This window comes from Perognathus longimembris, chromosome 19, assembly GCF_023159225.1.
Source record: "Perognathus longimembris pacificus isolate PPM17 chromosome 19, ASM2315922v1, whole genome shotgun sequence".
In the NCBI taxonomy this organism is placed as follows: domain Eukaryota; kingdom Metazoa; phylum Chordata; class Mammalia; order Rodentia; family Heteromyidae; genus Perognathus; species Perognathus longimembris.
The window spans coordinates 19297218-19322224 of record NC_063179.1 but is presented as its reverse complement, the minus strand read 5'-3'; the positions used below and the strand labels follow the sequence as shown (position 1 = coordinate 19322224).

At 40.1% G+C, this 25007-nt stretch overlaps 1 protein-coding gene across 1 annotated transcript; it reads right to left on the bottom strand.

Annotated features, from left to right (window-relative positions):
* Nucleotides 1–2922: 2922 nt before the first annotated feature.
* Nucleotides 2923–24139, bottom strand: Dnajc21 (DnaJ heat shock protein family (Hsp40) member C21). Its single transcript, XM_048368181.1, has 12 exons — nt 23859–24139; nt 19887–19980; nt 19449–19572; nt 19064–19186; nt 18324–18628; nt 17151–17302; nt 14155–14242; nt 11911–12069; nt 11520–11562; nt 6834–7006; nt 4407–4482; nt 2923–3383 (listed from the first exon to the last, which is right to left on the bottom strand). The coding sequence occupies exons 1-12, from the start codon at nt 23953–23955 to the stop codon at nt 3213–3215; spliced, it is 1605 nt and encodes a 534-aa protein (XP_048224138.1). The 5' UTR covers nt 23956–24139; the 3' UTR covers nt 2923–3212.
* Nucleotides 24140–25007: the final 868 nt, after the last annotated feature.

The window sequence follows — 25007 nt, the reverse complement described above, 5'->3', positions numbered from 1 at the left end:
GCGGAATGGACCCCAGCAGGGAAGTACCCCAAGAAATGAGATGACTCCCTTTAGCAGACGGTAAAAGCAAAGCAAGACCATGCTCTATAAAGGTGCCTCCAATATTAGAATATATCAGATGCCTAAAAGGCTTCTTTGCAGCTTGTGTCTTATCAGACTGCGGGACAGAACATTCAGCATGCTGTCTTCTAACCAAAAGCCCACCCTCTTCCATAATGAGTACATCTTGATGTCACTAGCAGATCAAGGACAAACTTACCTGTTGCACAGAAAAAAATGTGGTTATTTCTTTCAAGTTCAAACTAGTTCAAAAGTTTAAGATGTGTTACAGACAGACAGCTAGGTACCACTAGCACAGCTAGGTACCTGAAATCCTAGCTATCAGGAGGCTGAGACCTGAGGATCCCATTTGGAAGCCTGCCTAGGCAGGAAAGTCTATGAGACTCTAATTCCCTACCAAAAAGCCAGAAACAGAACTGTGGCTCAAGTGGAAGAGCCTGGCCTTGAGCAAAAAAGCTCAGGGACAATGCCCATGGCCTGAGTTCAAGCAGGACTGGCACACATGTGCACACATGCATACACACACATACACACACAAATGTTCTAACAGCTGGATGCTAGTGGCTTATGCCTGTTATCTTAATTGCTCAAGAGATTGAGATCTGAAGATGACAGTTCAAAGCCAGCTGAGACAGGACATGAGACTTTATCTCTGGTTAACTATTTAAAAAGAAGCAATGGAACTGTGACACAAGTGACAGAACACCAGCCTTTAGGGAAAAAAAAAAAAGCTAAGGACAGCACCTAGGCCTTCAGTCAAGTCTAGTATGGCACGCACACGCACACACACACACACACACACACACACACACAGAGTATGGCCTTATTGTGACATAAGCTACTGTCTCCTCCAATACTGCAACAACTTATGCACATACTTTTCTCTGAGGCTGACCCATGGAGATCAACATTGAAAATAGGCAGTCACCCTGCAGCAAGCTCTGCTCTTTTGAGGCTTTTACCAGAGGTGAAAACAAAATTTATCACAATGTGATGATGAAAAACTGGGAAGCCAAAATAGATATTAAGTGCATTAATTAAATTATGGAAAATCATAGCATTCAGAGTTTAAAATGCTACTGATACAGTTGCCATTAAACAAGTATATTTCATGGGGAACCAAGTTTTAAAACAAGACCCAGAAGACAAGTTCAATTGTATAAAACCTCTCGGCCTAGAAACAAACCTGGGGAATAAACATTAAGATGTTTACACACTTCACACTCTATATTATTCTGAATGTTTTGCAAAAGATCATTCTATAATCCCATCATTGAAACACAATTTCCAAGCTATTAGAGCCAGCTTCTGAAAAATGGCTACTCTTTTGTGAATATGATTAAACTCCCCAAATAGAAATATGACAAACTGTCCCTAACAATCTTGCCAGAACATAAGATCACCTTTAAGATATTTGACATGTCCTTTTAAAATTGGTCAAACTCATAGTTAGGAAAATATATCACTGTGAAAATTAACAACAGTGTAGTCACTAAACAAAAATGTCCTTTAAAAAAAAAGTTGGGTGGGGACAGGAGAGAAAAACTGGCAGAGTAAGGGATGACATTGTCCAAAGAGAAATGTACTCATTACTTGATTTATATTAGTGTAATCCCTCTGTATATCACCTTTATAATAACAATAAAAATAAAATATAGTAATAAAAGAATGGACCTTTACCAGATATGGAATCAGCCAATGTCTTGACCTTGAACTTCCAGCTATCAGAATAGTAAGAAATAAATTTATCTTGTTTATAAGTCAAAAAATTTATTTTAAAAAAGTTGCTGCTATAGTTTGGATCTGCACTAACTCCTGTAAGCTCCTTGTGTTAAGGTTTGATGCCCAGCCTGTGGTGTTACCTGGAGATAGGAGAGGGGAAACTTTAGGTGGGGCCTCATAGGAGAAAGCTAGGTCCCTGGTCCCATCTCCTTCCTTTTGCCTCCCAGCCATAATCAGGTTGAATATCCTTGCTCTACACATTCCCACCATGATGTTCTGCCTTGCCGAAACCCAAAAACAATAGAACCAGGCAAGTGTGGACAGAAAACCCACCAACCATGAACCAACAAATATCTTTTATCTTAAGATATATCAGCAATAACAAACTAACACAGCTGTCAAGAGGGCTTCAAAGTGAGACTGAGTGTCAGAGATGCATCAGCAGGCTAACCAGGAAGAAGGCACTGACTTTGGGGCTTCTTTAGAACTAGAGGTAGACATTCTAGTAATCACAACTACTGCTGTCACATGGGCAACCTTTCCATCAGCACAGACATCCTTCTAGAATGTTTTGATTCTAAAGGATTGGCCAGATCTGAGCACTTACATGGACAGGGAGAGCTCAGTACACATTACTAAGACCAGTTCCACTGTTGAAGATAGTTGAGAACTCTGCTTCATAATATGTTGAGACAACTGTTACCAGCTGGACCACAAAAGTATGAATTCATTTGAAAAGAAAAATACCAAGATACCACTTTGTCCAACAACTACATTTCCATGACATTTTCATCTTCAGAAACTTTCTCTAAAATCACATGACTTGTAGTGCAATTTCTAATTTTAGAAGACATCTAAGATCAAAATGAACATCAACACTGAGGCCTCTAATTTTAATGGTAAAGTAATTATCTGTACAAAAGCACTGAGCTTACTAAGATAATTAAGGATCACTGAAGATCAAGTCAGCTTCCAGTGTAGCTGAAAAAAAATATTTAATATACTACGGAATCAACTTACTCAATGAATTCCCTCCAAACTACTTCAAAATCTAAATTTCTGAGAAATCATGAAATAAAAAGGCATTAAAGAAATAAAAATATTTGGTGTGAAACCCATCAAATAAAGCAGAAAAGGGTATATGTGTTAAAATAATTTAATTCTCCCTGTACATATGGGTCCACGAGAAGACACACATTTGACAATATTTACCTGTTTGAGACACTCAAGTCAATTCAGATGGCAAAAGTAGAATTCGATCACTAGTGAAATGTTTAAAAATATATATATATTAAACCGAAAAATGTTTTTACAAGATAAAAAATAATCTTCCACAATGCGATAAATTGAAATTTTAACTCTTTAGATGATTTCAGTTCAGTTTTTGGTTTCAAAATTAAAGACAATTAAAAAATGTGCTGACAGAATTTCTATCTGTTTTTACGTTTTTCTTTCTTGCTTCGACTACTTGTTACACTGTTTAAAGATGATGATGATGATGCAGGCGCTCTTGCATGACCTGTAGCCTTTAGATGGTCAAAAAGTTTATTCCGGGATGGAAATTCACAATGGCAGGCTGTACAGCTGATAAGAACATCATTCTAAAGAGAAGGGGGGGAAAAAATCAAATAAAGTAAGTGATACCATCTGAGAACAATGCTCATGTTTTAATGTCAAAATTATACCTCAACTAAATGCAAAATAGCTACCAAGACAAATATAACAAGAGTATATGTTCTTAGAAGTGAAATTCCCACCAACCAACCTATCAACTCGAAAGGTAAGACTTTTCAATGGCATGTAACATATGGATTGGCATACAATTAATCTTATAAGATGATGTAAGTAATTCTTACCACTCTGGTGTTAAGAATGTAAAATAAGGGGCTGGGGATATGGCCTAGTGGCAAGAATGCTTGCCTTGTATACATGAGGCCCTGGGTTCAATTCCCCAGCACCACATATACAGAAAATGGCCAGAAGTGGCGCTGTGGCTCAAGTGGCAGAGGGCTAGCCTTGAGCAAAAAAAAAGAATGTAAAATAAGGGAAAACAGAATAGTAACTTTTATTACCCAATATTTCCAATGTACTTTGTTTTTTGAACTCTTGGCCTGGGCCCTGTCCCTGAGCTCCTTTTGCTCAAGGCTAGTACTCTACCACTTGAACCACAGCACAAGTTCTGTTTTTTTCTGTGATTTAACTGGAGTTAAGAGTCTCACAAGGGCCGGGATGTAGCTCAGTGGCAAAGCACTTGCCTAGCAAGTGCAACATCCTAGGTTCAAGCCCCAGTACTAAAGAAGAAAAGACCAAAAAAAAAAAAAAAAAAGTCTCACAAACTTTTCTGCCTGCATTGGCTTTGAATCAACATCTTCAGATCTCAGCCTCCTGAGTAGCTAGGATCAGAGGCATAAACCACTGGCACCCAGCACAATGTCCTTTTTTTTTTGTTAACTTGGAAAAAAAAGAAGAAATGACAGTAGCACATATATCATTAAACATCGATGCTGGGCCATACCTGGAACCTTCTCTGGGGAAGGCCTCATACACTATACATTTATATCTTCAGGACATTATAACTGCTTAAGGAAGATATACTAACAAGAAGTGACTATAATTGGACCTACCACTGTTTGTGGTTCAGAAGGTATTTTGATGGATTTTTTCATATCTTTGGTTTTCTTTCCTTTGAGTTTAGGAACACTGGAAAATATAATGTAAAAATGATGTACCATTTTTAATTGTCATCTTGCTTTCAAAAACACCAAAAAGAGATATCTTAAAGCTATTTCATTAGTTTTGATGAGTAATTTAATCTTCACATTTCAAATGCACAACTTTAACAACTTTAAAAAGTAACTTTAGAGATCAAATTAAAAAACAAATTTGGCACAAAATTAAGAGAATTTTCTTAAAACAGCTGAAATAGAAGCTAAAACCAACACACCAAGTATCTTTGAACAAATATCAAGGGTCAAACACTTGATACTCCTTTTGAGGCAGACCATCTTCATATCCAGTGCTCAAATTATAATCTATGTCCATAAATATGGTTGTCCTAAAATAATCTTGAACATGATCTAATATTTGGCAAATAATTCAACAGTTCAAGGAGAAAAGAAGACCCAAAGCATTTTTCATAAAATTATGTTTGTTCATTGGAATAACATTACTATTAAGAAATGTCCTAAGCTAGGGCTGGGAATATGGTCTAGTGGCAAGAGTGCTTGCCTCTGATACATGAAGCCCTGGGTTCAATTCCCCAGCACCACATATATAGAAAATGGCCAGAAGTGGCGCTGTGGCTCAAGTGGCAGAGCAAAGCCTTGAGCAAAATGCCAGGGACAGTGCTCAGGCCCAGAGTCCAAGCCCCAGGACCGGCAAAAAAAAAAAAAAAAAAAAAGAAATGTCCTAGCTAAGCATGGGGGTGCATTTATGTAATCCCAGCACTCCAGGAGATTGAGGCACAACAGTTAACAAGTTCAATGTCAACCTAGCATATAGTGTGACCCTGTCTAAAAAACAAAGAACAAACCTAAAAACAATGTTCTTTTTGCTTTCTGTTGGTCCAGAGGGCTCCTCTCACATCTTTTAAATAAGAAACAGCTGCCAGCAGAGCCAGGTTCCTCTTGTTCTACCTGTATCCTCAGCATAATTTTTTGTTGTTTTGTTTATGAGCCAGGGTCTTACAGCAGTACAGGCCGGCCTTGAAAGCCTGTCTCAGGCCCTGAGTACTGGGTTTATAGGCATGCACCACCACACCTGGCCATGGGCTTTTTTAATAAAGCACTTCTCAAAAAGCCACAATGTACACACCACTACAGAACAGCAGTGAAGAGCCCAGCTGAAAGGCCTCTCAGTCGGAAAATGGAGTTCTGAAGAGGGTTAGGTGGTAATGGTGATGTATCTACCTAAGGCCAACCTTTCCTCAGCAGTAAAGACGTTAGTGAAATGAAAAAGATAAATTACAAACAATGGTTTTCCAAGTCTATTCTCATGGAGGAGTCCCATGAAAGACAAAAATACTTGAGCACTAGATGCAGGGAGGGTACAGTGCCCCCACCCATCCACACCTGTTGGCTGACTCTCATGTTCAAATTATCCAAGGGACCTTCATAACACACTAGGAGCCCACAGCTAGCATTCTGGGTGCCTTCAAGTAGTCAGGCAGACAGGGACTAAATGCCAGCTTTTCTATACACTAGCCTTTGACTGTGGTCAGACAAGTCATCTATCTTGAGACTAGTTTCCCATTTGTAATAACTGGTAAAATAAATGTTACTTTCCCCTTCGACGTTTCACTCTCCAAAGAACTTCAAGGATTTGAACAGAGTAGTTGTCTTCTTTTTCCCACATCTAGAGCACTGTAAGCCTCAGTTCTGCAGCTACTATGTGAAGTCCATACATCTCCCTGTCTACCCCAGCACCCCACCACTGCAGCGCCAGTGCCAAAGTTTTCAACTCACACTTCTACTTTATTGTCACTCTTTCCTTGTGATCCTATGATAACAAGAACTTAAAACTACCTACTGTTTCAATCTTTCCTCAAGGAATAAGGAATGATTCTCTATTCTAAAGGAACAGAAGGGATGGGAACAAGCAAAGCGGAGGAAAAAACATGCTCTAAGGGAAGATCTCCCCACAGTGTCAGCACCAGGATGCCAGGGATCCTCTGAGCAGGAAGCTCTTAAGCTGCCGAGAAGGCCCTGACAACACCATAAGGAGCACAAGATTCGGGAAGTGATGCTCACGGCATGGGGTAGGGAGACGAGCAGACTCACCTTGCTCTCAGGTGAGTGTCAAGGACAAAGTAAGAACAGGAGAGGGAAAATTGAAGTTCAAAGTGAAGACAGTCATGTTGCCAAACCGTGAGCACACTCATCTAGAATGATCTCTTCAACTTGTCTGGTCTATATATTTGCATGCCTCTGCAAGTCCGTACATTCAGTTTGCACTAACTTGGTCTGTCATGGGAAGGAGATTCTGTTTGACATATGAAAAGCTATCCTTACTACCACTATTCAGTAATTAGAAAATATCCAACTGTGACTTGCCTTTTAGCTTCACTTTTTAAACCAACACAGGGTTCCATGGTCTCTGTTACACTGACATTTTCTTGGGGACTACCTTCCACTTCTTTGGCACTGTCTCCATTTAAATTAGTATCTTCTGGGTCAACCTTTACTGCTTCTTCTGTTCCATTTTCATTGTAATTATCATCATAATTCTAGATAATAAAACATAAGTGTCATTACAAATCAAATCTATTTAGTAATAACATCTTATGTTGCCAAATAAAACTAATAAGAATGTCCCACAGATTCTAACAGTAGAAGTCAAAATAAAAAGAAGCATATTAAGAACATATGTTCATTAAAGATACTCAAGAGAAACCAGAAATAATTCAAATGATTAATAAGTAAATGTTTTGAGGTAGGAAGGAAATTTATGACGTTCTTAAAGCTAGTATTTCTAAAAATATTGTTTAAAATACAATATAATAGCGGTCTGATTACAATTTAATTTAACATTAAGTAATTTCTACTGGCAAAATAAAAAATATTTACATATTTCTCTATTTCCAAAATAAAAATGAGTGTCTATTACTTTTATAGTCAGAAAAAACTACCACATATAGGCAGTAAAAGAAAGATGTCTGACAAACATATTTTCACTAAATCCAATTGTCTGGTTCTGAGCAATGATTTGCTATGTTTTCAGACACGCACTCTTGCATGCACACACACCTTTTCCTAGAACTATCTGAAAGATATGAGTCCTGGTCATGTATCTCCTAAGAAGAAAGCCATGAGATCCACAGTACTCAACACACTCCCGAATGTAACAAATCGTCCCGCTTCAAAATGACTCAGTGATTGCTTACTCCTAACTTCCAACAGATATAGTCATAGACTACATGTCAAATTTAGTTGTTTTATCTTTTTAGTCTCTTTTAACCTACAACACTTATTTTCTTCTAGTTTTTTATGTTGATGATTTAATGATTGTTTCATAGACTGTCTCATAATTTGCCTTTGTCTGGCTGTTGCCTAATGATTAGATTCAGATTAAAAATTAGTGGCAAGGGGCTGGGGATATAGCCTAGTGGTAAGAGTGCTTGCCTCCTATACACGAGGCCCTGGGTTCAATTCCCCAGCACCACATACATAGAAAATGGCCAGAGGAGGCGCTGTGGCTCAAGTGGCAGAGTGCTAGCTAGCCTTGAGCAAAAAGAAGCCAGGGACAGTGCTCAGGTCCTGAGTCCAAGCCCCAGGACTGGCCAAAAAAAAAAAAAAAAAAAAAAAAAAAAAAAATTACTGGCAATAAAACTCTTAAAGGTAACTCTATCCCCTCAGTATAATACATCAGTAGGCAAAAATGACTCTCAGGTTTTTTCAGTAACCTTATTTGATTAGGTATATTTTCCTACTGTCAGCAACCTTTACCTTCTTAAGTTAATAAGTAATCTGTAGAGTGTGACTAACACTGTATGACTGTCTACAACAGCCATTCACCTAGTGGATTTGGCATTTATTTATGGTTTTTGCCCACACCATTTATTATAATGGTGTTTGTAGAACAGGTTTAGGTTTTTTTTAAGCTCCAATACTTGTGCCACTTGCCTTTGTACTAACTTATAAAGTCCTGTAATAAAACTTTCCTGACCTCCTTTCTCCAATTATCTGCAAACTTGGTACCTGAGTTTTTGAAAATAAGATCAAAATGTGAAAATCTATTACAATTATTCATTTCATTACTCAGATTTTCCCAACCTGGTAGGTTCACAAAACCATATCCTAAGGCTCCAAAAGTTTCTGCACACTTACTTAGTTTCCAGGGTAACCTGTTCTGGGTTCACCTTGTTTTCCGACTCTGGGTCTATAATCACCCATTTGTCTCAGAAGCAAATCTTGCTTCCTTGTTGAAGGAGGAACCATCCAAATCAACGTACAGATGCTAAGTTTGTTTGCTGCCAGGGGTGTGCTCTTTTAAAACTGTACTAATGTTTTAAATCACGAACTCCTGCCAACAGCTTGAAATTCCAACTGGAAACCCCAATTTTCTTTTTCTGTTCCCCTCAATCTAGGTTTAATTTTTCCTTCTCCCACAGACAACCTGATTCCGAAAAGCATTCATATGCTCTGACAATATTCACAAAATTTCAGAAGTACCACATCAAGACTACTAAACAGTTTATATTAAATAAAGTTCACGATTTACTTCCTTTGCAGTTAATTTTATCTCTCAACTATATCACATGGAAGGAGTCGATCAGAGTACTGTGTTCAAAAGTTACTTGAATGAATTCTTTTTTTTTTTTTTTGGCCAGTCCTGGGCCTTGGACTCAGGGCCTGAGCACTGTCCCTGGCTTCTTCCCGCTCAAGGCTAGCACTCTGCCACCTGAGCCACAGCGCCCCTTCTGGCCGTTTTCCATATATGTGGTGCTGGGGAATTGAACCGAGAGCTTCATGTGTAGGAGGCAAGCACTCTTGCCACTAGGCCATATTCCCAGCCCCAGAATGAATTCTTCCTTTTTGCCAGGGTCACTTGTTTTTAAGTTTTTTAGGTTTTCTTTAAACCTTTTTGTTGGTTTGTGTGACTTCATTTTTCTCTTTTCATACACATGCATTTATTTCACAATTTATTTCTCACACATCCACATATAATGTGTATACAAATACAATATGTACATATATACACATGTGTAAATATATATATGTCACACCACACACTATATTTCTATAATATTCACCTCATTACCTTTTTTCCCCCTCTCAGATCCACTTACTTTCTCATACACAGTTGTATTTTTACAATAACTTTTTTTTAATAATGTAACTTTTTTTGATCACACAGAAAACTTTCCCAATCTTATGTGTGAAAATGATCAGTATTTACTTTTTGTTCTTTCAAGACTCATCTTCACACTGTATTCCTCCTCAAAAAAATTTTAAAAAAGAAAAGAGAAAAGATCCTGGAAAATATTAAGAAGAGGACTACAGAAAACAAGGTGTGAATCTGTTGTAATCAGAAATCACAAACAATGGTGTTATAAAGGAATATGGCTTTGGAGAGGAAACAGGATAGTCATTTGAGGTATTTCATCATGGAGAAAATACTAAAATATGTGTTCATTACTGCAATCAGTAGAAGCTTATCCTCTGCAATTTGAGGTAAGATAGGCTTGGGAGAAATAAGTCTCTCTCCATTGTACTGTATGTTTATTTCAGTGACACTGACACAAATGAAAGAGAAAATAGTTTAATGATTACAGGTCTTTGTATGATGGAGTAAATTATAAAAGAAAAACTAATTTCCCATGCAGCTAAGGCAAAAGGGTCTAACAATGGAATCATATAATTTTTGGAATAGGAAACTGATTTAAACCTACCAAATACATATAACTACTTGGATAAATCCAAATCTAAAATTTTATTTAAGAATATTAGGGCTGGGGATATAGCCTAGTGGCAAGAGTGCCTGCCTCGGATACACGAGGCCCTAGGTTCGATTCCCCAGCACCACATATACAGAAAATGGCCAGAAGCGGCGCTGTGGCTCAAGTGGCAGAGTGCTAGCCTTGAGCGGGAAGAAGCCAGGGACAGTGCTCAGGCCCTGAGTCCAAGGCCCAGGACTGGCCAAAAAAAAAAAGAATATTAACATGTTTTCTTTTTTAAAATGTCACTATTTACTATAAACATAGCTGTTCTATTAAAATAGCACAAAAATCAATTCCATTCTCTCTTCATTTTTTTTTTCTCCTGTACTGAGGTTTGAACTTGGGTAATCAAGATAACCCAATGCTCATTTGTAGTTTGTTTTTCGGATAAGGTCACACACTAACTTTGGCAAGGCTAGCCTCAAATTGTGATTTTCCTTCTTCTACCTCGCAAGCAGTTGGGATAAAAGGGATGGACTACCTCACCTGGCTCTCTATTCTCTGTCAAACCAACACATAACCTTACTAAAAAAGACAGTATTTTTCATAGCTTCAAAGACATCCACACAATTCCCATGTGTGAAAACACATTCATGGCATCGATTTTGAATGCCAGCATGAAAGTTACCCTACTAAAAACTTTTGAATAGGATGTTTCTTAATAATCAAATGATTACAAAATTTTTAAACAAATGTTCCTTTTGTAATATTCATTGATGTTGTTGGCAAAAGTTACATATATATGTGTGTATACACACACATATGTAATGACAAATTCCAATTTTCTTATTTCCAAATTATAATTACTATCTTGACTTAAAAGGCTTATCTTCAGAAGATGTGCCCACACTTTAGTACAGACGAAGATAATTCATATACCCTCACATAGTAAATAAGTTACATGACTACCAGGATGAGGAGCACTGAAATTTCTTTCTAATCAGTCTTACAACCAAAAGAAAATCGTGGAAAGCCTCACACCTGTAATCCTAGCTACGCAAGAGGCTGAGATCTGAGGGTCGCAGTTTAAAGCCAGCCTGGGCAGAAAAGTCTATGAGACTCTTATCTCCAATTAACCACCCAGAAAACTGGAAGTGATTCTGTGGCTCAAGTGGTAAAACACTAGCCCTGAAGAGCTCAGGGATAGCGCCCATGCCCAGAGTTCAAGCCCATGACCACCACCAACAATAATAAAAAACAAGGAGTAAAGATCTTCTCATAAATACAGACTATAATGCATGAACTAAAACACTGGAAATTTCTAGATGGCATTTAATGTTAATAAACCTTTTCAACATACCTGTGCTGGTTTATGTTTCTTTTTCTTCTGCTTTTTAGAAAGCCTAAAAGCAAATATAAACAAAATATCAAATATTTTTGACGACTTATTAAGTAAAAAGAAAAAAAATATTAAAATATTGCAGTCACAGAGGAATTAAGATATTTAATAGGAAGCACCAAAAGAAGTACTCATGGTTAAATGGTTAGTAATTAACCTATCAGTGGTCTAGGTAGGAAAATATTTTCAATATAGCCATAATATGTTCTGTAAAATTATATCTGACATTCTTGTCTTTACACATTACAACTTCATAAAGTTCCATAAAAGATGCAGAAAATACTATAAACTTCCTTGAGGTAAAACAGCATTTAAATGCAATCTCTAGTGTATTAAAAATATTTAGAATTACTTTTGTTTTGGTGCATCATCCATTTCTTCCTCAGAATTGGCACTTAATAGGTTTTCATCCGTTTGAGGTTTTGAAAATTGTTCCTCCTCTTCCTCCAACTGCTGTTTTAACAAGGCAACCATTTCCCGATGCTTCTTGGATTTTTCATGGTTCTTCATGCTGAAAGGACATCCATATGAGTGGCTGCTCTAGGATTCATTCCTATGGATGCAGGGGTGTCGCGGGGATGTGGAAACTGCCAAATGTTTGTGACTTTGTAGAGCACCACAAGCTAGCCCGGACTGTCCCTGCCTAGTACGGACCACAGAAGGCCCGCAGGGAGACTGTTCTTCCTACCTCCCAGCACTCCCCTCACTAACTTTGTTTTCATAGGTATATGTATATATGAAAATAGATCTTCCTTTTCCTCTCTATATTCTCTATTGGTTTTGATTTTTCAATTCTTCAAGATAAAGCCTTCTCCAAAGGCTTTAATTTCCATTTAATCACCAAAGATTTACTGAGTACATGGATTTGTAAGCTATGCAACAGGCTTTGAGGAGTCATTGGAAATCGCAAGACACAGATCCTGATTCTAAAAAAAGACCCACAGGACTACACAAGCAGCGATGGGAGATCTGGAGATCTCGGAGGACACAAGTAGTTTACATTTTTTGGCAGTAGTGGGGTTTAAACTCAGGGCTTTGTGCTTGCCATCTCAACCATGTAGCCCTAGCTCTATTTGCTTTTGTCATTTCTCATATAGAATCTCATGCTCTTGCCCTGGAGAATCCCTGGACTTCCTGCATCTGCCTCCTCCAAGCTAAGATTACAGGCATACCGTACCACATTCAGCTTTCTCTTATATCTTTTTGTCTATCTTGGCCTCAAACTGCAATCTTCCCATTTCCATCTCCCACATAGCTGGGATAACAGGAGCACCACAAGATGCCTTTCCTTTCACTCATTTCAAGTTTCATCTTCTCAGAAAGAGTTGTCCTTCTCAGTTCTACCACTCTAAATGTGAATTCACACACACTTCTGAAACTGTCCAATAGTCTCATGGCAACATCTATTTTTTTTCAGTTTATCTGTAGGTAATTGAAAACCAAACATTTCATAAGATATACCTGAAAACATGAGTTAAACTAGAAATTGGGAACTTGAGCTTGGGCTGTGGCTCAGTGTTAAGTGTTTGCCTCTCCATGCATGAGACCTTGTGGTTTGACCCACAGTACCACACACTCCAAAAAAAAGTACTATCATGTATTCAGGTTTGGGGGTGTTATATTTACAAATAAAATCTAACTTAAGCTGGGTACAGTGGCTCATACCTATAAGCTTAGCTACACAGTTCAGAGCCTGTCCAGGTAAAATGTTTTTGAGACCCAATTTCAACCAACAAAAAAAATCTAGTCATGAGACAGTGTGCCTGTCATGCCAGATACATGAGAAGCCTAAGTAGAAGAATCCTAGTCCGGTCTGGTCCAGACATAAATTTAAGACCTCATCCTAATATAACTAAAGCAAAAACAGTTCTCAGGTGTGGCTAAAGTGGTTCTTTGACTGTCAAGCAAAAGGATTCAACCTCAAAACTGCCCTCCAATAACCAAAACTAACAATGCTCACTGTTGCTTCTTACCACTTCTCCCACAATCTTGATATTTCTGTCTTGGGGTCATCTGGTAACTAGTTCTGCCTCCCACATCCTCATCTCATCCTTTGCTCTCCTCTCTTACTGGCTGTAGTGACTTTCTAACTTTCCCTGGCAGTTCACCTCTTGTTTTCTCCTACGTTCTTTCCCCTCCCTTCCAGTGCACCCTTTTTAGTTTATCTCTTTCTATCATTGCTCCCTCGGGATGAAGTGTTTCAGCAATACTCTTGGCCTCGTAAGTTTAAATCCTCTAGATTGGCAGCAATAACCTGCAGCAGACAGCAATGATGCAAAGTGAGTCTGACACCAGCAGTAAAGAGAGATGCTCAGATTTGCCTTCACCTCCTCAGTAGAACGACTTATTCCTTCTTTGAGAAAACAAGCAGAATCTCTTTCTGAAACCACGTGGGTATTTAAAAAGCAGCATTGGCGTGGACTATTGGGATGAGACAACAGGCCTAACTGGTGGTACAAATCCTTCCTTCCCTCTGCTGGACAAAATCCCCTCATGAGACACATGGGCACTAGTGAGCACCTTCCAAGCACGTTTTTTGAAGACTTTCAAAACAGTTCACCTGCCTCAAAACAAAGCGGAGGCCAAGAAAACTTACGCCTTTTCTGTCTTGAAAGACTTGTCACATGCTGGGCAGTAAAGATCATCATAAAACTCAGCCTCCTCAGCCTCATCGCTGTCTTTTCCTGAGAAAGAAAATCTATAGTAAGAATCCTATTTGATCAGAAAATAAGTCTAAATAGGTTCACAAACTATACCTTCTTACCAAAGATTCAAGTCAAATTAAGAACTCTAAGTTTCCTATTTCTTTACCAAAAAAAGTACTATTAGGATTTGAGTCTGCCTCTTAAAAGCCATCACCATACTATAAAAAGGAAGATCTAAATAAACTACCTCTTCCTTCAAATTCTAGTACGAGCTAAGTTTTTCAAAAAGTCAAATGTCATATTCTACCATGAGGCAGTTTTCTCATTTTCTAATTATAATTGTTTGGGGGTTGTGGGGTTTTTTTTTTGGTTTTTTTAAGTTTAAAATTATACATCTAGTTCGAACATATTTATAATTTATAGCTGTGATCCAATTTTACATTTAAACTTAACTCACAACATCCCATCATTTCTGGACAGGCTACAAAATAGTATATTACATATAACATTTAACACTGTATCATGCTTTATTATAACAAAATAATTACTATTGCTATAATCCACAAAATCCAAGTGACTTGATAGCACAAATGGAATTATTTGCACCAACAATCTGGATTCTACTAGTTAAGAAATAAGTAAACTGAATGCCATATGTGACTTATTAGCACAATAGGACTTGAAATTCTTTATATTTCATATATGGTTCTATTTAAGCAATGTATGATTCTGAAGAACATTCTAAAACATTTATGATATTAGTGCTTACTGCAGCAGTTCCCCTTAACATCAGAGCATCCATTCCAAGACCCTTGGAGGAGATAGATTGATGCTTGTAGAGCACAGCACCCTATAACCTAATTCATGGGCACTAAGCATGTGAACTGTGGCCATAACTTTGCCACTGAATTTTGACCCAAAACAAACATAGATTTCCTTTTTGTCCTTCTTCGTGATTTCATGTTAGATTCTTTCTTACTAGATATCTTAGCAATTACAGCACAGCTTTCCTTTTAGAGAAACTACTTCCTGGCTTCTCTCAGGAATAACCAAAAATTGCCAACACACTGCTACGATTCCTGAACATAAGAAGCATTATTAAAATGCCAACTAACAAGGTGCGGCACTTGTCACAGCAGTTACTCCATAGCCTAAAGGGCAGCACATGTTGTGCTATACACTGGATGGAGGGCCAATTCACTTTTCTAAGTGGAGGAAGACAAACCACTTGGTATGCTCAGCCTACAAAGACCGAAGCAAATTTAAAACTTAGGAGTTAGGGAATTTTCCATTTAATGGTCTCAGAATGTAGTTGCTCTAGAGTTCCTAAACTGAGGAAAAACAAGAACAGGAGGGACTATTGCATGTAGTGCTATTTTCCAGTAATGTATTTTCAATGTATCATTTATATGACATAATCATTAAACAATGGTGGATATGAAATTTAAAAAAAAAACTGGATCTCAAAATAGGCAAATTCAGCTACTCAGACATCAAAAGTATCAGAGTTCGAGACCAGCAAAGGCAAAGAGTTGAAATCACATCTCAACAAATAAGCTGAGTGTAGTGGTACATGCCTGTAATCACAGTTATGTAGGAAACATAGGTGGAAGGATCACAGTAAAAGGCTAGCCTCAAGCAAAAATACTAGCTCCTATCTAAAAGATTACTAAAGAGAAAAAAAGGGGGTGGGGAGAGGGCTGGAGTCATGACTAAAGTGGTAAGGTGCTTGCCTAGCAATGGTGAATCTGAGTTCAAACCCTAGTAATGCCTCCTCCCAAAACAGTTCCATTTCCTCAGATATTCTCAGCCTCTTCTTTTTCCATCAGAAAAATGGAGCTAATTCCATCAACACAGCCTTCATTTCAGAAGTACTGTTAAAGGATCAAGCAAGATCTTGGGTGTAAAAGAGCTACTAAATAAAAACTGCAAATGAGGCCACTTCAATTACACAGTACTTCAGATTCGTCAACAAAACATCTTAAAAGCTTGTCCTTTATCATTTGAGTTATTAGTCTCAAAAAGTACATTTATAGGCAAATAAAACTTATAAAGTATGTTTAGGTCACTCAAGTTTTATTGATGAAAGAGCTAGACAGTCTGGAAAATCAGGTAATACCTATTCTCAAAAAAACCTGTGCCTCAACTTTTAAGTAGTCACTCTCCTTTACTTTTAATGACTAGTCAGAGAGAAAAAAAACAACTGGAGAAAAAAACAAAACACCAAAAGCAGCCTCTTCATGAAGTTGGGAGTGAGATGATGGCTTATGCATAACACAGACTGCTGAAACAGTGACAGCTTCTCTGAAAACAGCTGGTATTAAACCTTGATCCACTGTTTAAATGTATTTTCTTTGTGCAGGTCCTGGGGCTTGAACTCAGGGTCTGGGTGTTGTCCCTGAGCTTCTTTTGCTCAAAGTAGCAGTTTACCACTTGAGCCACGGTGTTAATTCTGGCTTTTTGGTAGTTTACTAGAGATAAGAGTCTCACAGATTTTCCCACTTGAGATGGCTTCCAACAGCAATCCTCAAACCTCATCCTCCAAAGGAGCTAGCATTACAGGCATGAGCCACTGGTGCCCAGCCTAAATGTACTTTCTTTAGTTCATCAGCCAGAAGCACCACAGGTACATGGATCTACTAATCAAAGTACCTGAACTGAACTACACAGAACGCCTCTGTAGGGCCTATATACGTATCATTTTTCATTATCTGCCACACTTAAAATTTTGAGATGTAACATAAAAATTCACATTTCCAGCTTCTCATAGAAAATGAAAACTCTGGTATGACCAGTGGGCTGGAACTTGGTATTCTCTGGATTTTACTGATTGTGCTTTCTCAGTCCCTGTCCTCTACACCTGGGTCCTTTGAGGCATCTGGGTGCATATCCGCATGCACAAGAGCATTTATTTTCCACACTATCTTAATGCTTCAAGAAAAATTACCATCCTGTGTGTCTTTGGTTTCCTGTTGCTCCACTTCATTTTCATCTGATCCATCTCCAAACTCCTTTTCGTACCGTGCTTCCATCTCCTGGAGCTCCTTCTCCAAATTGGCCATGGTCATCCAGCTCTGCTCTCGGTACTGCTCTGCGAGTCTAGATACAGCACCATCTCATGTTCTTAGGCATCATGTCTCTGTGTGCTGCTTCTTTCATTTCTAGTCTACCCATAGGCAGCTTCGTGTTTAGTTAAAGCTGGGGCAAAGTCACTGAAGCCTGTCATCTGGGCTAGTATGTATTGCCCTCCAAAACAATAAGTTGTGAAACACATACCTAAGCAATTATCAAAGTCTCTGAGGGAATACAATCTAAGTATAAAGTAAAGGAATAATTTTAAAGAAATGTTCAATGGGCTGGGTAGAACAAGTGAAAAAAAATGTATGCAGGAATGCCATAAGACCCTGGATGGTTTTCATGCTCTTTAACCACAAAACTATACAGAAATTGAAATGAACTGAGTGTTTCACAGTACCAACCAAGAGGCAGACTGAATGGCAGATAAAAGCGGGGTTCTGGAGCAGAATCGGGCCCCACTGGGGCACTGTTTCACCAGCTATGTATCTTGGGCTGGCCTGCCTCCTTTCCTCACAAGAAAGAGAAGGCTAAGAACAGACCAGACATAATGCCACAGAATCATGAGAACACTTAGAACAGGGTGCCTTACACAGAGAGATTCAATGGATATTAGTTACTGTTGAATTTTGAAAGGATAAAGGATCTCAAGTATAAAGGGGGAAAAAAAACATAGAGTAAGAATCTGTACATAACAGGTACAAAATGTTAGGCATTACAAAGATGACTGATCGCCACACCAAAACATTATGTCAAGAACCCACTACTGGGCTGGGGATATGGCCTAGTGGCAAGAGTGCCTGCCTCATATACATGAGGCCCTGGGTTCGATTCCCCAGCACCACATATATAGAAAATGGTCAGAAGTGGCGCTGTGGCTCAAGTGGCAGAGTGCTAGCTTTGAGCAAAAAGAAGCCAGGGACAGTGCTCAGGCCCAGAGTCCAAGCCGCAGGACTGGCCAAAAAAAAAAAAAAAAAAGAACCCACTACTGTTCCCTCTGACCCTGACCTGCACTGGACAAAGGAGTCAACCATGGATCACATACTTGGCCTGCTGTAGCTTCTGCTGCCGCCTCATCTCCTCAGCCTTCCTGGCCTTCTCTGCATTCCGCTCTTCCACCAGCTTCCGATGCGCCTGCACTCTTTTGTCTCTTTTACGAATGAAAGCCACCAGCTGTCGCACAAGCTCGTTCTTCTCTTTCCTTGCTTTGTCTCGAATCTTTTTGTTTTCTTTTTCCATGGCTCTTTTTTCCCAACGGTTTGAAGCTTGCCGTGTATCATATTCTTCCTTCCAAGCAAAATTCTTTTGAGTGCAGAAACTCTGCCAATAAGCGTAGAAAGGATGGACTACCTAGTGATGGAGACAATGAGTTAAATATTGTTTTTCACTTACATCTTTTTAGAAAGGGTGGCAAATACGAAAGATGCAAAACATCTTGTTGCTTTCTCTTCTCATATGAAACATTATTTATTTTCTTTCTTGGTGCTAGGAATCAAACCCAGTGACTCATGCATGTCAGGCAAACACTATGTCCCTGAGTGGAAACACACATGTAACTCATTCTTCAGCACACATTAAAGGAGAAAACAGTGTTATTGACCACAAGATGAGACTGTGATCCATAAACAAAATAGAAGAGAAGGGAAAGAAGGAAGAGCTTAATGTTCCTTCTCAGGAGGACAGTTCACAGGACAAGACTAGAATTCATTTCTTTTTAAAAATCAAAAATGGGGGATGGACACCACATACACAATAAAGATAAGATACAATACACTTTTCGCTTACCGTATCATAGTCACTCTGGGAGTTTCCGAAAGTTGGGAAATCTTCAACATCCTCCTCTAACACAGATTCTAGTTCTTCCTTTGCAATCATTTCAAAAACATTTCTGTAGACTGCATAAAAGCCCTAAAAAAGTCGGAAACACAGCTCTAACACTTTTGTAGTCTAATCATAGAGTAAGATATAAAATGAAAACTTTTACAATGAAGAATTACAGGACCCAGGTCTGGTCACTGCATGTATGTTTCATCTCAATGGCAGGTTTTAATGTACAAGCAGTTTTTCAAAATGAGTTCTCTTTCACTTACTACTAGAGAGCAATTTTTAAAGTTCTCTTTGTACATGGGTTTTCCCTAACTGCTTGATAAGAAAAGGTCACCTATCTTACCATTTTATCATCTCCATAACCAGAGTAACAGGTAACAGTGAAATAGTGTAGCAAATCTAGGCTGTCATCTTGATATTCTCCATCAAGCCCTCCTTTAAGTAAGGCCTCTCTGTGATTATCATACCTACAAGTAAAAACAGAAAATCAAAAAGGGTCCACTGGTGAAAGTCAAATAAATGTCAAAACACTAGTGGACAGTTTAGTGTGTCTAATCCATAACTGAACAATTTAATATTACCAACCTCTCTTTTACCACTGCAAAACTACACTGTTGGAATAACCATCTGTAAGTTCTTTCCACCAACATAATGTATATTATACATGAAGGGTGACAAGATGCTTCGGGACACACTGAGGCCATTTAGTGTACTTAATTTTTTAAAAAACAAACAATACTACATTGACTGTAAACAGGATGAGAAGCCACAGAATGCTCACCATGCTCTTTCCTGAGGATCACTCAAGACATCATAGGCTGCTTGGATTAATTTAAACTGTTCAGCAGCTTCTTCGGCGTTATCCAGATTTTTATCTGTTCAAAGAAAATCACTGAAAGTTATCAAAAAGTCTAGTAAATCTTCCCAAAAAAGATATTGCTCTCTTGATGAAATGGGATGGGGTATATGTTCATAACCAATGTGCTGTATTCTGCCCAAAGCCAGAGTACAAGACTTGTAGTAAAGCTATCTCTCAATTATGAGAAGTGTGACTGAGACTCCTAATTTATGCCCCATGTCCATTAATCCCTCTTTCCTGTTAACAACTAAAACTTTTTAGCTAAAACTTTTAAACACAGAGAATACAGGAATATACTATTTGAAAATTAGGTCTAATCTCTCTTACTAGAGCTTTTCTCTCTGTCAGCATGCCCCCACTTCTCTCTCTCTGTTTCCTTTTTGAAAATTTTATTTTATTTTGCTTTTTGAGACTGGCTAGCTAGATAACCCAGGCAAGCCTGGAACTTCCTATGTAGCTGGCAACAAACTTATAACCCATCTGCCTCATACTACCAACTGCTAGAATTATAGGTATGCACCACCAGGCCTGACCAAGAGCTTTTTTGAAAATAATTTTTTCAATCTGTCATATCTTATTTGATTTAAGTTCACCTTTTATATAAATTCACCTAACTAGTTGACTATATTGAATTGTTATCTAAAAGCATATATGCAGTAAGTTAAGCAAGCAATTAAAAAAATAAAACGGAGAGTTGATATTTTGCCACATGCCAGTCACAAGTGTGGCAATCCTATACACTGAAGTGTAAGAGGCATCCTTTCTTGCACTATTCCTTGTGCTCTTCTCTCTGTTAAGTGCCTGTGGAGAGTTTCTGGAGGAGTTGTGCCTTTTGAGCCCCAGCCTTGGCTTTATGTAAACACCACTTTTGGCTTCTTGGCTCTGCTTACCATAGCACTCTCATAGCAGGTCCGGTGGTAAAGCCAGCATGTGCCTGGTCATTAGTTCTTTAATAGCCACAGGGAAACAAAAACATTCATTTGAACTTCAGACTCAAAAAAAAAAACCCAAAAACCAACCCACAATCAAACCCTGGGAAAGAGGTGAGCAAGCATGGCCAAGTTAACAGGAGCCAGTCCTGAAGGCTATGGTAAACTGGAGTGGGATTGGTAAACTGGGATGCTTTCTTTCTTCCCCCACTGTCCTCTTCTGTGCACACTCCTTGGAGCTACTACGACTCACCAGAAAATTAGCACCTGACTTATTAGCACTCAAGGAGACCTCCTCCCATGCAGTCTTGCCACCTCCAGTGCCTTTGCCCACCACAGCCAGAGACTGGAAAATCAGAAAGCTATCATTCCTCTATCCCAAGGCACTTAGGGTAAAATTCCATTCTGCCTTACCACAATCTTCAAGGCTGGTCAGTCTCACCTCTCCCTACCTTTTCTCCTGCCCCCTTCCACTCCTACTTCCACTTAGGTGTCCCACCCCCTTCACTTCTTCAGAGATGTCTTTCCTAGATAGTCTTCTCCATCTCTCTCATCCATATACAACTCCAGGCCAACATGAGTACAGAGTCCATTAGTGTATTTTTTCTCAAATATCCCAATTAAAACTGCCAATTTTCCTCTCTGTCTCTCACACAGAATATACATGCCACCAGTGCAGGGACTTTCTTGCTTGGTTTACATGAGAACAGTCACTAAGCAAATTACTAAAATCTTATTTCCACTAGGAGTGCTCTCACTAGGCAGGGCTGTTGAGCCATTTTTCTCTGTAAAAGGAATAAAGCTAATTCCTTTCTTTCTTTTTCTCTTAATACCATGATAGACTGCCTTTCTATGATGGGCAAAATTATTCTCTGGAGCAACAACAATTTGTTCAAGAAATATCTAATAAAATGTCCTGAATACAGAATGATGCGCAGTGACAGATTTAATGAGCCAGCAAGGAAAGCATACCAAAATCATGTCTTTGGGGAGAGTAGAATTACATAAAAGGTATTTAGCATGTTCTATGAATTCTGATACAGAACTTTTTTTTTTATACTTAGATCCTAGCAGGTTTGCTTTCAAAGTCAGCATTTTGGTAACATATACTTACTTCTTTCTTTCTGTGAATCAGTTTCCAATTAATTATCAAATCTGATCATTTTACCTTCATATCATCTCTCTAGGAGACCTTCCCCACCTCTTGTCCCAGAGCCTGTTGTGCTCTTACCTGACCACTGTGATCTCTCTGACTCTGGCTCCAGCTCTCTTCAAGCTACTCAGTTGCCCTCACAGTACTCTACCCTGAAATCTTTTTAAAACATCAGGACTCTCCATTATTGACAAAAAAAAAAAAAAAAAATCACAGTAAGGGGAGGAACACACAGAGGCTTAATGCCAACATGCCTCTGGTCATATAAAATAATATTTACTGACATGAACTCTGGCAAATGGAAAGAAGAAAAAAAATCACAGTCCTCCACCTACTACTAAGGCTTTCAGTCTGTTTTTTTTTTTATAATTGTTCTCAAATTTAAGTATGCATTTGGTCACAGAATTAATCCTTGACTTGACCTTTCTCACCCAGAATGCCAAGGAATTCCCTGCTTCCTTCTATTCTTCTATTCCTTAACACAATTTCTAATAGTAATTAGCTGTTACTGTACAAAAATACTTCTACACTATTTTTTGATTAGCTATATATTCTGACTTCTTGATATGACAAACATCTGTCTCTTTCCAATGAATCCATTTTCATTTCCTCTGCTGACAATTATTGCTAAGTAATATAACCATGCCTTTACCTACCCACATTTTATGGATTGACACTACTTTCTTACTTCTGAGCCCATCCTTTCTCCCAATCCCGATTTTTCAGCCTTTCATGTACACAATGACTTCAGTCAAACCATCTTGAGGCATTTGCCCCCACTGTGCTAGTAGCCCTATACTGTTAGTTTGCTTTTCTGGATTTCTTCCAGGACCTAATCCAGTCTAGGATCCTCAAAATAAGTCTCAGTATCTCCCGGTATACAGTGGCAACTGTATCCCCAGACTTGTGGGACATTTACTAGTTGTTCTGTTAGCCCAATACTAGTTAGATGTGCCGGGCTACTTTGTTTGCACTCGGTTAATTCTGTGCGTGTGCCTGCATAAAGCATTTTTTCCCAACAAGATTTTGAACTCCCTGTTCTAGCATTTCAGGGTTTACATAGTAGTATACACAGTGTAATAATTTGCTTATACTCTTTGACGGTGTGTTTACGATTCACGCTGGGATAAAAAGCGTATTATCAAACATATTTAAGACTCAATTACTAATGACCTCAAACAACTGACTTAGGTCCCCGGTGTGGAAGATGAGATTGCTTTAGAAAAATCACCCGGGTCTGGATTAAGACGGAATAAATTATCTGGGAGAAGCACACTTCTAGGTAAACACACAAACTTCTCTAGTTAAGAAACCCAACTGGAACTCCCCTGAAGACGCGCGTCTAAACCGAGGTGGGCACGGGTCTGCTTCGGCAGACCCGCAACGCGAACACACACATCCCAGCTTGGGCGCGTTACCGGCGCCCTGGCCTCGATTTCAGAAAGGGCCACGGTGCGTGGGGCTTCGGTGGCCGGGATCCCACGCGGGGCGCGGGGCCCCGCGGAGGGCGGCGGGAAGCTGAGCCTTGGGTCCCGCACGCCGGGTCACCGCCAGGCAGGAGGGGTGGGCGGCGGCGGGAGCGAGTCTTCACCGCCCGGGGTCGGGAGGGGGCGGGGGGAGGGCGCGCGGGCTTCGCGGAGCTGGCGGGGCGCGGACGGCGTGCGCAGGAGACGGGAGGGCGGAGCAGGGCCGGGAGGACCGGGGCCGGGCCGGGCGGCGGGGAGGTCTGGGCTCCGTCGCCCTCCGGGAGCCGCGCCGGGGAGGGTGAGAAGCGAGGCCGCGGGCCCGCGGCGGTGGCAGGTGGTCACCTACCCGGGTGCCATTTCAGGGCCAGCTTCCGATAGGCCTTCTTGAGCTCCTCCTCGCTGGCGTCGCGCCGCACCCCCAGCGCTTCGTAGTGACACTTCATCGCCGGGCCCGGCGAGAAACTGAGACCGGGGCCCGGGGCGGGGTCGGGGCCGAGACCCGGGCCCGGGCAGCGGCGGCGCTGCCTGTCTTCTCCTCCCGCGGGAGCCTGGCGCCCGCACCCAGCCAGCCAGCAATTGCGGCGGCGCCGGCGGCGGCGGCGGGGGGCAGAGGAGGCACGCGGCGGCGGGCGGCGCGGGCTGCGGCAAGCGGGCGCGCGGAGGGGGCGGCGCCGACGGCCGTAGCTCCGCATGGGCGGGGGCTGGGCTGCCGGAAGAGCCGCTGGGGCAGGAGGCGGGACCGCGCGGCGGGGAGGCGGAGTCTAGGCGGGGCGGGGCCTCTGTGAGGAGGCGTGACCCACGGGGAGGCGGGGTCACGGCGGCCTTCATTGTGAGGAGCACAGAAGGCCCCAGCGCGTGTGGCAACTACTGGCTACACACCGAAGGGCTGACTGAAGTGGAGGTGGGGCTGCGTTGGGAAAGAGTCCGGAAAAATGACTGGTTGGAGCTCTAATTATTCCTCTGCCACGCCTATTCTTACAGATGAGGCAATTCGTTTCCAAACTGTCAAGGGGTTGGTTAATCTAAAGCAGGATTTCTTGACTACTTAGCATTTGATGTCCATTCAATTCTCGGCAGCTGCTACTTAATAAAATCTCCGATGGTTGCGCATTTTGACCAATATGCACGAGAAATGACAGTAAGATGATTTTATAAACCATTTAAGAAAGCAGTATCAACACATTTACAGCAGCATGCCAAAAGCTTTCTACCATGTGGATAGAATTGTGCTCCTATTCATCGGTCATTCTTTAATCCCAACTTTCTGTACTCTGTAATTACATTCATGACATTGTGGGGAAACTAACCAGGGTTTTGATCTGACTAGCTATACTGCACTGTAAATAACACCAATTCACTTCACTGTACGGTGGAATGTTTACATGCACCAGTTAGACATGGGTAAAATTTGTCAGCTATACTGTATCCTTGAAGAGTTTTATTACCTATTATAATAGATGTTACCAACCAACCCTTTTAAAAGTAATTTAATATC

Coding starts and splice junctions, on each gene's coding strand:
- Dnajc21 (XM_048368181.1), bottom strand. CDS start 23,955: ATGAAGTGTCACTACGAAGCGCTGGGGGTGCGGCGCGACGCCAGCGAG. Junction 18,629..19,063: donor CCCAGAGTGACTATGATACG/GTAAGCGAAAAG, acceptor CTCCATCACTAG/GTAGTCCATCCTTTCTACGC. Junction 7,007..11,519: donor AGAAACATAAACCAGCACAG/GTATGTTGAAAA, acceptor TTTATTATCTAG/AATTATGATGATAATTACAA.